The sequence below is a fragment of the Canis aureus genome, chromosome 16 (genome assembly GCF_053574225.1).
Source record: "Canis aureus isolate CA01 chromosome 16, VMU_Caureus_v.1.0, whole genome shotgun sequence".
Classification (NCBI taxonomy): Eukaryota; Metazoa; Chordata; class Mammalia; order Carnivora; family Canidae; genus Canis; species Canis aureus.
The window spans coordinates 28234917-28250033 of NC_135626.1; the positions used below are offsets into that span (position 1 = coordinate 28234917).

Here is a 15117-nt window from a genome sequence, read left to right on the forward strand (position 1 = left end):
TCAATCATTAGATGTTTATTGAGCACCTGCTGTGTATGTCATGCTGGGTGGCAAGGATACTCCAAAGCAGACTGAAGTTCCTGGCTCAGGGAGCTTACAATTTAGTTTGAAAGAAGAGGAGGAAAGATAAGAGTGCAAAGATCATGATGGCTTCAGCCAAGACTTGTTGCAGGGAGAGGATGGGTGACATCTGCAGACAGAGGGGATGGTATGGGAGCAGCAGGATTTGGGTGGAAGAGCTGGAAAGGCTGAGGCGCTGGCCTTGGGCTCAAGCGAGGTACGCATCTGGAGAGTATAAAGAAACTCGGCTGAAAAGAAGGGCCAGTGTGGGGAGTGGAGCTCTAAGGCACTGAGTCACTGAGCTTGCTCTTGCTTGAAATGACATCAAGGACCAAAGGGAGCACTACTGCACAGTGTGGGAGGTTGGGAAACCTGGGCCCCTAATCCTCCACCGAGGCCCAGGGTGAAAGGTCCAGCTTGTCAATGGCTGAGCAATCCACAAAGCCTTCGGGGTAGTTGTTGGCCTGGAATGGGTCCCGTGGGACCTTGGTGATGTGAGTGTTGTCGCAGACAAGGCGCGAGAAGGATATTTTCCGTAGAGCGTCCCGCTGCTTCTCCGTGAAGACCCCAGGGTTCTCCCACCAGAATCTGCAGAGACAGAAGCAGGGTCTGTCCACACAGCCCAGCTGGACCACCCCCATCCCCTTACTGTGCCACAGGGGAAGGAAGGAGGTCACTGGGAACACTCTGAGGTCTGGACTGGTTCTCACATGAGACTTTGGGACACCCATGGAGAAGGGTCAGCTCTTCCTGGCCCTCCTCATGACGTCTCACTTGCCTGTCTCCATCACGAATCTGCTGGAACTGCTTTCCCAGGAGGCAGGCCAGGAGAGATCCCACCCGGCCCCTCTCTACCTGGGGCTCAGCAACACCCCCAACCCAGATGTCGATGTTGTCAGGGGTCCCATAGAGATCCAGTAACTTCTCAGCCAGCCTCCTGTTCTTCAGTACAGCATCCAGCTCCTTCAGGGTCTGGGGCTGTGGGAGGTCACAGAAGCCTCTCCAGGAGTTGTACCCTAGGGCAGAGAGGTGGAAGCTGCCTCATTTCGGGGGCTTCTCATCCACAACCCCCCTAGTGGACATACTGCTCCAGCTCCATCAGTCCCAGAAAGTCTGGACTCGGGGCACCTGGGTGGCTCAGTGATTGAACATCTGCCTTTGCCTCAGGGCGTGATCCCAGGGTCCTGGAATCGAGTCCTGCATGGGGCTCCCCTCCGGAAGCCTGCTTCTCCTTCTGCCTACGTCTCTCCTCTCTCCGTGTCTCTCATGAATAAATAAATAAAATCTCAAAAAAAAAGAAAGTCTGGACTCATACCCTGGGACAGGGTAGGCAGGGCTCCATTGTTTTATACTTGTGGGACTTAAGGCTTGAGAGGGCTAGCAGGCTCTATGGTGTTTTCTATGGGTCCAGGCACTATTCTGAGCACTGTACAAATATGTAAACTGAAGAATAGAGATGTTAAGTAACTTGCCTAAGGTTACATAATTAGAAATGGCACAGCTGGGATTTGAACTCAGGCAGTATGGCTCTTAATTGTTACATTAAATTGCCTTTCGTGGGTATAAAAGGAAGGTCCAATAGTCATTGGTTTCTCTTTCTCTTCTCCTTTCTTAATGTTTATCTGGGCTTTTAAACTGGTTTTACAAGTCAGTTGTTGGCCCCCCATTCCTTTGAGGAGTTCCAAGATGGTTCTAGATATGTACTACTCTTATCCCTGCATTAGAGAGAATGGAAGAATTCCATTTCACAGACCAACAGAATGAATTTTTAAAAATTGGCATCTCTGTTTTCTGTTTTAGAATTGGTCAGATCCCCGGGGTTATCGAAGAGAGTCCCCAGGAACCCCAGAAAGTAACTAAAAGTTCCCTGAGCCAGGCAGGCCTGCAGGCCCTCTCACCAGGCATCCCATGGTCCCGGCAACGCTGGATGTTGATGGCGGCCAGGTCAAAGCCATGAATCTTGTGAGTTGGCTGGAAAAGTTTGTTGCGCAGCTCTCTTGTCATCATTTTATTCTGACTAATCAGCTTGGAATTCTTGGCTAGCAGGCCCCTGATCAGAGGGTCAATTCCACCTGCAAGGGAGACCCAGAGACCATCCTGGGGAGGTGGGTAGGGGGAGGCCATCTTCCACTGCTGGCTCCTTCCCCCACTAGAGGATTCCTCTCAAGCTGGGAGCCAAGAGAGAAGAGCCAGGGGCAGCCTGCAGGGAGCGCTGAGGTCGAGGGCAGTCTAGACTGCTGCGGAGTGGGGACGGGAAGAAAGGGGCATTCCTGGGACCTTGGCAGGAATAGAAGTAAGCTTCAGGAGTTTTTTTGAGCTCTAGCTCAGAGAGTCGGCTCCTTCTCTTTCCATATGTTCCCCTGAAGAACTCTGAAGCATGGGAAGAGGTAGCAGAAGTCTACAGAGAATGCCTGTGACTCATCAGGCCTTAAGTAAAGCCAGTTTCAACACAGCCTGGCCCAGGAAAAAGGGGGGCCCGGCCCAACCTCTGGCACTTGATGGAGGTGGAAGGACTTAGAGGAGGCAATTGCAAAAAAAAAACCCAATTTATTTACCAAACCCATGAATTCTTTCTGCAAGGGTCAGAGAAGCCTGTGGCGGGGAACACCCAGGTACCTTGGAGGTCAGAAGAGAAGAGAAAGAATAATAACTAAAATTTATTGACCACCTCCTGTGAGTTAGAAACCATTGTAGGGTGCTTTCCACATATACACCACTAGTGTGTATGGTATCATTGTACGCCCTAGTGTGATAGGTATCATTGTTGTCCCTGTTTTACAAATGAGGAAACTAAGGCTCAGTGAGGTGAATTCACTTGCCCCTAGTGTGATAGGTATCATACGCCCTAGTGTGATAGGTATCATTGTTGTCCCTGTTTTACAAATGAGGAAACTAAGGCTCAGTGAGGTGAATTCACTTGCCCCAGGTCACACGGGAAGTTCCTGGGGTCTGATTTCTATGGCAGGCTTCCCTAGAAGCAGGCCGCAGAGTGAGACACTAGGTGACAGTGCTTCCCTAAAAGCACGTACCGTCTTTGACTATCCTCCAGGTGTTAAAGAAGAGGGTGTGCAGGGGAAGCTCTGATTCTGGACCCCATGGTTGATAGTTCTCATCCAGGCGGGACAGAGTGGAGGGGACCTCCAAGTGGCCAAAGCGGAAGGCAAAGGTGAAGACATTGGAAATTCGGGGGTCAGCAGATTTGTTATAGCCTTGGTAAGGAGGGATCCACTTCTGCATCTCATCACCGAGCACCATGGGTAGGTAGTCCCTAAAGGTGGTAATCTGAGGGCAGAAACATGTCATGAGCAAAAGGTGTAAGAAACACTTAAATCTCTGCAGAGTGAGGTTGGAGGAAGCTTCAGTCAAGAGGGATGAGTAGCCAAAAATCTAGAAGGGCAAATGGATAGCATATGTGCCCATTTCCCTTCCTGTGACCATGGCAGACATTGGCTAATTGATCATGACATTCTTTCGGCTGGTTGGTCATCATTCATCTCAACACAGGCTTTACTGATCAGTCATTTGAATTGGCACTAGATTGTCATCTCTGCTCTAGGTTTATGACTTTGAAGCTAAAGTGACAGTCCTTGTATGTCACTTTAACATAACGATGTCACATCATTCAACTTCTCCTTGAGGTCCAGGGCAAAAGAAATGACAAACTACAGGAATGATTCACAGGGTAAATTCACCTAATCTCCAATTTTGAAACAAATGGTGCACCATGGAGAGAGCAGTTTGGGAGTCTGTTTTACTCAAAGAGATGAACTAACACACATAGAAAAAATTTTGAAAAAAATAATGGCACCACGTAACGCAGTAATTATATTAATTTTTTATTCTTTCTAATCTTTGTCTATACAATACATATCTTTACACACTTCTAATCCTAGAGAATATATACTTTTGTATTCTGCTTTTTCACTTAAAGTTTCTCATGTCTCTACCTAGCTCACAATTATTATGTAGTTAAACGTGCATAATATTTGATTGCATTCATGGATCCTTCTCTTACTGTTTTACTTTTAGGTTGCTTCCAATTTGTTCAGCAGCATAGACTGTGGAGATTTCCTCTGAGTTTCCTCAGAGACAGAAACTTGCCTCTGGCCATAGTGGACTGGCCCAGCTGCAGCACCAGACCAAGCTGGTTAGTCAGATCTCATGCTCAGGAATTCAGATTTTGGATGCAGCTATTCTAGACTGTGTCTGATGGTGCTTGGTCTGAAGGGACAGGTGGGGCCATATGGGTGATCGTTCCCTACCATTTGTAGAAAAGCAGAGAAAATCTGTCTGAAGACAGAGACAGAGAAACACAGAAAGAAGGAGAGAGAAAGAGAGAGAGAGAGAGAGAGAGAGAGAGAGGAACAACAGAGAGTGGAGAAAGGCATGGAGAAAGAGAGACAGAACTGCCCTAATTCCAGATGGTTTCCAGTCTCTGGCTCTACCCCTTACTTAGACCCAGCTATACTGCCTGCCCTGTGGTTCCAGGAGAAACCTGTATCTATTTGACATATGTATAGGATTGAACCAACACTAAACATCTGAACTAGCCTGAATGGGCATTTTTTTCTTATAGTCCAATAAGCCTTGTTATGGATGGAAGTGTGTCCCCTTCTAAAGTCATATGTTGAAGTCCTAACCCCCATTGTGATTGTATTTGGACATAGGACCTATAAAGAGGTATTTGAGGTTGAATGAGGTCATAAGGCTGGGGCCCTCATCCAATAGGCCTGGTGTCCTATAAGACGAGAGAGAGACACCAGGGAGCTGCACACACAAAGGAAAGACCATGTGAGGACACAGAGGAAAGGCGGCAGCCATCTGCAAACCAAGGGGAGAGGCCTCAGGAGAAACCAAAACTGCTGACACCCTGGTCTTGGACTTCTAGCCTCCAGGAGAAAATAAATTTCTGTTGTTTAAGCCACCCAGTATATGATATTTTATTGCGGCAGCCCAAGCAAACTAATATAAACCTTAATTCATATTATCTTTACTTTTCATACTTTTCATTCTTTGGATGATTTCCTACAAATATCTCCAGCAGCATGATTTCTAGGTTCAATTAAAAATAATTATTGAATTATGGAGATTTGGAGAAGAAATAGATGGAGATCTATCTCTTTGATGATTAAAACTATGTCCATGGGGCTTCTGGTTCTAGAACAAGATGGAGGAGACTCATTTTTCCCTAATCTTCTATGCTAAATATAAATACCCCCCCCCAGGAAATTATTTGATAGACAATATAAATAGACTTCCAAAGCTAGAAAGAAGGTGGATTTACTGGTGACCTCAGGGCATGAGGAATGATTGAGCTACCAAAACATTGAGCTTCTATTTGTCCCCAGACTGGGTACAGGAGAGGCTGGCAACCTGGAACCTTCAGTAGGAACAGACAAAAAGAGCCAAAGAAAGCCTATTCTTTCTCCCCAAAGGACTGGGACAGGAGGAGCCCAGCAGAGCCTCCGTGGAGAGCCCCCCAAATGACTCCACAACCCAAGCCCTTAGCCATTCCAGCCCTCGATCCACACCTCAAGCTGGCAGGTGGTCCAACATGACTACAACGGTGGTAGCAGTGAAACTCCATGTCTCTCTGTTCTTCAATCAACAGCATATAGAGACAAGTGCAATGGCCTCTGCTCCCCTAGAAGTTTGCCCAACAACAGAAGGCAGCCAGGAAAATGCCTTCCTGCCTTGTAGACAACATTAGTAGGCACTGAATGGGAACCCTAGAGGTACCAGAAAGAATGAAGCAGACCAGAATAGAATTGCAAGGACTCAGGAAACTAAACTGTCATTGGAACTAAAGCCCACAAAGGTAATTACTAAAATGTCTAGGATGTAATTGAAAATCACTCACCACCAAGAACCAGGAAAGCCACAGTTTGAATGAGAAAAGATAATTAACTAATGCCAATACCTACATGAATCAGGCACTGAGGTTATCTGATAAAGATTTTAATGCAGTTTCATAAAAATTCTTCAATAAATATGTCACCTTGAAACAAAAAACAGACCATGTCACCAAAAAAGTAGAATTTATAAAAAAGAAATGCTGAAATTATAGAACTGAAAAATACAAACTAAAATTAAAAACTTATTAGGAACACCCAGCAGTAGCATGGAGATAACAGGGTAGAATTGAAGATGGATCAATAAAATTTACTCAACCAAAGCAACTAGAGAAAATAAACAAAACAAACACTTCAAACAAACCAGAACCTCGGGGGTCTGTGGGACAATAACAAAAAGTCTAAAATTCCTATTAATGGAATCCCAGAAATAGAGGGGAAAGGAGTAGGGCTGAAAAAGTATTTGAAGAAATAATGCCTGGAAACATCCCCAAATTGGTGAAAGACATACACTTAGAGATTCAAGAGGATGAATGAATACCAAATATAATAAACCCAAAGAAATCTACTCCAAAATGCATTATAATTTCATTTCTCAAAACTAAACACAAGAGTCTTAAATACTGCCAAAAAGAAATGACACATTATCTATAAGTGAACACAATGTGAATAACGGGGAGCTTCTCATCTGAAACCATGGACACCAGAAGAAAGAGGCACAGCATTTTCCAAGTGCTGAAAGAAACCAGAAGGAAGAGCAAAGTAAACCCAAAGCAAGCAGAATAGGCTAAAGAAGAAAAGTCATATTAATGAAGACAGACCATTTGACAGAATTCAACATCTATTCATGATGAAAACTCTCCATACACTAGGAACAGAGCGGAATCTCCTCAACCTCATAAAGAGCATCCACACATCCACAGAAGATTTACAATGAACATTACACTTAATGGTGAAAGATTGAATGTCTTCCCTCTAAGATTAGAAAGATGAGGATGTCTGTTCTCACCACTCTTATTCAACACTATACTGGGAATTATAGCCACTGAAACAGGGCAAGAGAAAGGAATTTTTAAAACATGTAGATTACAAAAGGAGAAATACACCTGTCTTTATTTATGGATGACATGATTGTTTGTGTAGAAAACTCTAAGGAATCCACAGAAGAACTCTTAGAACTGAGTGAGTTCAGCAAGGTCAGGACACAGGATCAGCATACAAAAATCAATTACATTTTTATACACTGATGAACAAGTAGAAACTAAGTAAAAAATGTAATACCATTTATCACTCCTCCAAGGAAAATGAAATGCTCAGGTGTAAACCTAACAAAAGATGTACAAGGTCTGTATGATAAAAATTGCCAAATGCTGATGAAATACAGCAAAGAAAACCTGAACACCTAGACATACTGCATTTATAAATTGGAACACTCAACATTGTAAAGATGTCAGGTCTCCCTAAATTTTAATGCAATTCCTATCAAAATTTCAGCAAAGTTTTTTTTTTTTTTTTTGGTAGATGTAGATAAGCTTATTTTTAAAATATATAGGAAAAGGAAAAGACCTGGAATAGTCAAAACAATTTGGAAAAAGGATAAAGTGGGAAGAACCATGGCTCCCAGGATAAGTCTTACTGTGTAGCCATAGTAAATACTGGGGCTAGTATAGGAATAGACATATAGATTAATAGAACAGAATAGATAATTCAGAAATAAATTCATATAAAATGCCTAAACAAAAAAAAAATGCCTAAACACTTTATGATAAGGGAGCAAAAGCAATTCAATAGAGGAGGGATAGCCTTTTCAAAAAATGGTGCTGGAGCAGTTGGATATCCATAGGCCAAAGAAAAGGAGCCTCACCTTAAACCTTACACTTTATACAAAAATTAATCCCCAATGGATCATGGACTTAATTGGAAAACCTAAAACTATGAAGCCTCTAGGAAAAACTAGAGAAAAGATCTAGGACTAGAAAAAGAGTTCTGAGACTTGACACCGAAAGCACAACCCATGAAAGAATACCAAACACAATAAATCCAAAGAAGTCTACTCCAAGATGCATTATAATTAAATTTCTGAAAACTAAACACAGAAGTCTTAAGTACTGCCAGAGAGAACTGATGCATTATCTATAAATGAACACTAAAAAAGAAAAAAACGTATTAATTAGACCTCATCACCATTAAAAACTCTTATCCTACAACAGATTCTGTTAAGAGGATGAGAGATTGGGGACAGATATTTACAAGTCACATATGTGACAGAGGACTTGTAACTTGTATCTAGAGTATATAAAGAACCCTAAAAACTTAACATTAAAGGATAATACATTTGAAAAACATGAAAATACTGAAAATATATGAACAGATATTTTACTGAAGAAGATATACAGATGACAAATAAGCACAGGAAAATATGTTCGACGTGATTAGCCATCAGAGAAATGCAAATTAATACCACAATGAAGGGGTGCCCGGTGGCTCAGTCGGTTAAGTGTCTGCCTTCTGTTCAGCTCATGATCTCAGGGTCCTGGGATGGAGCCCGTGTCAGGCTCCCTGCTCAGTGGGGAGCCTGCTTCTCCCTTTACCCCTCTGCCCCTACTCTTACTCACTCTCTCCCTCTCCTCTCTCTCAAATAAAGAAATATTTTTAAAAACCCACAATGAATGTTGTTACTACATACCTATCAGTAAGAGTAAAAGAAAAACCAATATGAGGGGATGTCAGGGTGGCTCAGCAGTTGAGTGTCTGTCTTTGGCTCAGGTCGTGATCCCAAGGTCCTGGGATCAAGTCCCACATCTGGCTCCCCACAGGGAGCCTGGTTCTCCCTCTGCCTGGGTCTCTGCCTCTTTCTCTCTGTGTCTCTCATGAATATATAAACAAAATCTTTAAAACAAACAAACACAATGATGACAACAAACAATGGCCAGGTTGCAGAGACAACTGGGTCACTCATACACTGCTGGTGAGGACATAAAATGGTACAGATACTCAGGAAAATAGATTGGCAGTTCCTTTTATTTTTTTTATTTTTTTTTTAATTTTTATTTATTTATGATAGTCACACATAGAGAGAGAGAGAGAGAGAGAGAGAGAGAGGCAGAGACACAAGCAGATTCCATGCACCGGGAGCCCGATGTGGGACTCGATCCCGGGTCTCCAGGATCGTGCCCTGGGCCAAAGGCAGGCGCCAAACCACTGCACCACCCAGGGATCCCTGGCAGTTCCTTTTAAAACTAAAAATGGACTCTCGATATGACCCAGCAATTGCATTTGTGGGCACATATCCCAGAGAAAGAACAGCTTATTTTCATGTAGAAATGAATACACAAATGTCCACAGCAGCTTCATTCCTAATGGCCCCAAACTGGAAACAATTCAAATTTCCTTTAATGGGTGATGGTTAAATAAACTACAGAATACTACTCAGCAACAAAAAGGAAGGGACTTTACACCTGCAACAGCCTGGATGGACCTTGGGCAATTATGCCAAATGTAAGGAGCCAATCTCAAAAAGATACATATTGCATGGTTTCATCTACCTAACATTCGCGAAATAACATAACTGTGCAGATGTAGAGTAGATCAGTGATTGCCAAGGGATAGGGACCTGGAAGGGGAAGTGTGGATGTGGCTATAAGAAGGTAGAAGGAGAGAGTCTTGTGGTGATGGTGGAGTGAAGTATCTTTATTGTGGTGGTGGTGGTTACATGAAACTACCCAAGTGATGACACACACACATACACACAGACACACACTCACCCCCATACACACATACACATACACACGCATGTGCGCGATTGCATTTCTAACTGGTGAAATGCAAATAAGACCTATGGTCTGTGTCATTGTTAATGTCCTGCTTTTGATGTTGTACCAAAGTCATGCAAAACATTAGCACTGGGGGAGGCTGGGTGCATGTACTGTTTGTTTGCTTACAACTTCCTAAGAATCTGTACTTATTTCAAAATAAAATGCTTAAAGAATATGTGCATGGTTAATTTTAGTTAGTCAATCAGGCAATCTACTATAGCAATGGACTATGCCTGTGACATGGGGCTTAGGTGTAGAGAATTTATAAAGAAGCTAATCCAACCGAAATAACTCACCTAGCTGCTATGCAACATTCCCAGGAGTGATGGAGACTGATCAATATACAAATAATTCTCCAACACTCTGAATCCAGGGATTCATTTTGGGGCAGAGAAAAGCATGAGACAGTGGAGGAGGAGAAGGGGAAGTGGAGGTATGGAGAATAGAGAAGATAGCTAGAGGTGTGATGACAGGCAGAGCCAGGGGCGGCAGCCAGGTGGGCATGGGAGGCAGTGCTCCTGGGCTTCCATACCTGCACAAAGGCCCCCAGGATCTTCCGGGCTTCCTGATAGAGCTTCTCTCCATCCCACTGAGGATTGAGTCTCTTTAGTTCTATTACCAGCCGGTTGTGCTCCCGGAGAAAGAGAGTGTGGGAAGAGGCCAGCAAGATCTGCTCCGAGGCTCGGGAATCTCCTGAAAGCCCAGAAGGCAGGAAAGTTGGTTCCCCAGGAGCAGCCTCAGAACCCAGTAAGCTGCACAAAAAAATAGATGACAGTGTCCCCGAGGGGCCCTCCCCTAAGGCCTCCTTCCAGTTTACCTAAGGTGAATCAAGTGGAAAGGGATCGGGGTTGGGATTCATAGGTTTTAATCTCCGCTCCACACACACTATATTTTCAGCTGTGTCACTTTGGACAAGTTCCTTGGCACTTCTAAGCCTCAGTCTCTGTATCTGTGAGAATGGGGATAATAAGGCTGACCACACAAGATTGCACTAAAAACTAGAGATGACATTAAAAAGTAAAATTTTGCTAATTACAATCCCAACTGCCCTCTAAAGTGGGGCAGTAAAAAGAAAGAGGGCCTTTTTGTGTGGAGCAACTTTGAAAGTTTTAGGAATGCAAGTTTGAGGACAGGATCCTGGGTAGGGTCGAATTTCTCTGTGTAATAATGGAAGAAGAATCTAGAGACGGGGAGGGGGCCAATGTGAGAGAGAGGAAAAAGGGGAAGAACAGGGTCAGTTAACTGGCAGAAGAGCAGATATTTCACAAGGAGACATCTTGTGTCTTCTAATCTTCAGGAAAAGTCTATTATATTCACAAATGCTCGGCCTTAGTGGATACTTTTGTGGAAAACAGGAAAGGGTTCATTTTTGTATCTGGATTGATATGAGATATATGTGAACACAGAATCCAAGAGATCTACCCAAGAGATCTGAGCCTATGAACTGGCTTCCTGCCATGTCTGGGCTGGGCAAGGGGTTTGTCCTGCAGAGGAGATTTTTGGAAGAGGAAAGGTCTCCAGAAGCCGAAGGCATGAGGGCAGACCAGAAGGGCAAGGATATAGGCCCCCAGAATGAACAAAATTGGGGAGCTTTGGTTGTGCACAGGTTGTACGGAGTAGGGGCTTTGTGCTGAGTTTATGAAAAGCCTTAAAAATATGCATTCCTCTTAATCCAGAACTTCCTTCTCTAGCAAGTTATCTTAATAAAATCATTAAAAATGAGTGGAAAGATTCATCAAGAAGGATGTTCATTACCGAAAAAACCACAATAAATTACAGAAAAACTAGGAATGATTTAAATGCTTCCAAGTAGGGTTGATAAAATAAATTATGATAATATATGTCATGGAATACCAGGCAGCCAGTAAACATCATATTGTAGAAGAATAATTAACGATGTGATATATTAAGTGACATCAGGTTATAGAACATAACTGATAGTATAACCCCCCCATTACATAAAACAGTATAGAACTATAGCTATGATTTTTAAAAAATCCTGGAAAGATGGGCATTAAAAATGTTAAGAATGATTATCTGTGGGTGGTGGGGTTTTGCGGATTTTCTTATTTGTGTATCTCTGGACTTAATCTTTTTTTTTTTTTTTTTATAGGAACACATGTACTTAGATTTTGTATTCATCTGGGCCCTTCTGACAATCCTGGACCAGTGCCAGAGGCAGTGGGGGCTTGGTGTGCGTTTTTTTCCGGAAGACAAATGAGAAGAAGCAGTGGTAAAGCCTCCCTGGAAGCTGCCTAGTAGCCTCCTGAAGTTTTTCTGGTCTCTCTCTGCTCCTGTGGTCCCAGCCTAGACTCACCTGCCAGGAAGCAGGGCACTCGGGCAGTGGTGTTGATGAACTCACAGGGGCTTGGCTTCTTGACGTCAAAGGGCAGGTAAGCCAGCCCATGGTCATGGACCTCCTGATTCACAGCCATGAGGCCCAGGGGGCTGCTGAGGTTTCGAAGGCGGTTGGCCAGGCTGGGCTCAGGACCGTACACAAGGCTGGCATCCAGGAAGGAGGTCAGAGCGTTAATCTGATCTCGAGCCAGGGACTGGTAAGGTGGAGTGGGGCAGACGAACCCAGCTCGGAAGAAAGGCATGCACTTGCCTTGAGTCCTCAACTTGGGGTCATTGGGAGGGAACTGCGGAGAGATCAGGGGGTAGGTGACTGGGTGGAGGTGGCACAGTTGGAACCTGGCAACCTCCCCCTAGGGTGGGTCTGGATACAGCGGCAAAGATGCTGATGGAGCCCTCCTGGGACCCTGGGACCAGACACTGACTCCAGATGCCTCCTGCTGATGCTGTATATCCTGGACCACAATGCCCTGAAATTCATTACATCCTATTATGTAAAAGGGTTGAGGGGAATCATTCAGTCTTTCATAGCAAAAGTTCCACATTTTTGGTGAGGAGGGAGGCCTGAGATCCCTATTCAGGGAAGCAGGACGTGAGATAGGAAAGGCTTTGTTAGTAATTATTAACAGGGATCCCTGGGTGGCGCAGCGGTTTGGCGCCTGCCTTTGGCCCAGGGCACGATCCTGGAGACCCACGTCGGGCTCCCAGTGCATGGAGCCTGCTTCTCCCTCTGCCTGTGTCTCTGCCTCTCTCTCTCTCTCTGTGACTATCATAAATAAATAAAAATTAAAAAAAAAAACAGCTACCATTCACTTATTTTGGATCTAACATGTGCTGTGTGTTATCCATACCTTCTCTCTCTTTGGTCCTCAAAAATCGTGAGTTAGATAATTCAGTCCCATTCTACATGTGAGAAAATTGAGGCCTGGAAAGGTTAAGTAATTTTTCTAAGAACTTAGAAACTGGAAGGAAGATCTATGGGATTCAGATCTCGATGGACCTCAGTCCACAGCTCATGTTCTTTATACCACAGCACATAGCCCTGATTTGTTTCAGTGAATAAATCACTAATTGTAAAATCCACAAATAAGAAGAAAACAGGGCACCGTTGCATGTTCTCTCTATTCCTGCTGGAAATCCCCGCAAACCCCTGTTCTCACTCGGATTCATCCATCAAATTGCTGCTCTTTCTGGGAGTAGCCTTCCCAGACTTCAGGGTGACTTCCCAGACAGCAGTGTTTTACAAATTTCACTGTGTATAATACTAATCTCCTGGGGATCTTGATATAACATAGATTTTGTTTCCTAGTGTCAGGGATGAGGCTTGAGGTTTTACATTCCTAATAAGCCCCTAGGTGATGCCAATACTGCTGGGCCAGGCACATAGAGGATCCTCCCCAGAGTTTCCCAACTTTGCCATTAGTGATTACTTGTCCATTTCCTACACAGGCTCTTTGTCTTTGAGGGAAGGAATGGTGTCTTTGCCACCTTTGAAACCCCAGTGTTTAGTGCACTGCCTGGCATGAAGTAGATAATTAATGTCCATTTATGGAATAAATGGATGGGTGAATGAATGGATGGATGAGGTTCAGGAAGCTGTCAACTCAGCATTGGAGATCTCTCACGAGACCTTGGCTGCCCAGCTGGGAATGTCTGCTCCTTCGGGGAGGCATGGAGTTTGTCACTCACCACGGCAGGGGCCTACCATGATGGGGAAGCAGTTGTCTCCTTGGACACAGTACTTGTCACACTGTGCTTTGGAGTACTCGCTGCTCCCCAGCTCCGTGTCGGGGGCAAAGTCCAGGTCATGGTCCACAATTTGACCCCACTGCATGAAGAGCAAGGACCTGTTTTGGTCCAGAACACCCCTGTCATTCAGGGAGTCTATAATCTTGTTGGATACCTCACGGGCCTAAAGATGGAGAGAGAAGGGGAGGAAGGATTGGAGGAAAAAGTGCTTTGAGGAGTCATACTCGCCTGCGGTTTATTGTGTACCGAGGGTATAACAGGTACATTTAATCCTCATGACAAGTTTGTGAGGTGGGTGGCATTACCCGTATTCTGTAGGTGAGGACACCAAGTCCTTGAGAGGCCAAGCCAATTCCCAACAGTCGTGCAGCTACGAAAGGGGTAGGGATGGGCCTGAACGCGGGTCTCTGTGACTCGATGGCTTGCAAGGCCAGTGCCCTTTCCACCATGGATCCTTCTCAAGTGTCACCGTGTGCCAGGTGTCTGGCATTGGAGAGGGGCTCCGGGGAGAAGCTGCCAACTCAGATGAGGCCAACAGATAGGACCTCCGGGCAAACAGCAGCTGAAGCACCCCAGGGGCTGGGGCGGGGTAAGCGCGGGCCGGATGGGGCAGGGAGGCCATCTGCCCCGGAGACCCCAGGGTGTCTGGCCGCGACCGCCACGTGGCCGGCCTCGGGGCTCCGGGCTCCGGGCTCTGCTGCCCTCTAGTGGCACTTGGGGGAAATGTCCAAATGTCGCTCTCGCACCCCCGGGCCTCGCACCTACTTCGGCTCCGCTCCGAGAGCGCCCCCGCCCCTTCTGCTCGCGGCTCGCGCCCACCCCGGGCCGCGCGCGCTCACCAGCGGGAGGGGGAAGCCGTTCCGCGTCCTCCCCGGCGTCCACCCGAAGGGCAGGGAGAGCCCGTCCTCGTACTCCGCGGGCAGCCAGCGCGCCAGCGCCCTGTTGGCGGCGCCCAGCGCGGGCTTCCTCCTGAAACCCAGCAAGACCCGCGCTCAGCCTGGGCCGGCGCCGCGGGCTACGCTTCTCGGCCGAGCGGGTCCCGGCGGGGCGGGGGGTCCGGGGGGCACCGGGGGGAGGAGCGGAGGCCTCCGCCCGCGGGAAGGGGCGCGCAGGGGGCGCCTCTCAAATGTGGGGTTTCTGAACTGCGCGCGCTGTGAAGGCGCCGGGCCGCGCTGCGGGTGGGATCGGGGCCCTGCAGGGGATGCGGCAGTTGGCGGGGGCCGGTCGGTTACCGGCTGCCTGTGGTTCGGCTGTGGTCCTGGATCCGGGGATCCAGTCCCGCATCG

At 45.9% G+C, this 15117-nt stretch overlaps 1 protein-coding gene across 5 annotated transcripts in view; it reads right to left on the reverse strand.

Annotated features, from left to right (window-relative positions):
• Positions 1 to 15117, reverse strand: part of LPO (lactoperoxidase) — a 27520-nt gene continuing 12403 nt past the window's right edge. For all 5 annotated transcript variants that reach the window (XM_077852534.1, XM_077852535.1, XM_077852533.1 and 2 more), the window contains 8 exons: positions 14671 to 14800; positions 13788 to 13994; positions 12045 to 12369; positions 10260 to 10420; positions 3090 to 3342; positions 1959 to 2132; positions 839 to 1076; positions 1 to 648 (listed from right to left, as the gene is read on the reverse strand). In XM_077852534.1, coding sequence (XP_077708660.1) covers positions 441 to 648; positions 839 to 1076; positions 1959 to 2132; positions 3090 to 3342; positions 10260 to 10420; positions 12045 to 12369; positions 13788 to 13994; positions 14671 to 14800 — 1696 coding nt within the window. In that variant the 3' untranslated portion in view covers positions 1 to 440. The remainder of the gene's footprint in view (positions 649 to 838; positions 1077 to 1958; positions 2133 to 3089; positions 3343 to 10259; positions 10421 to 12044; positions 12370 to 13787; positions 13995 to 14670; positions 14801 to 15117) is intronic.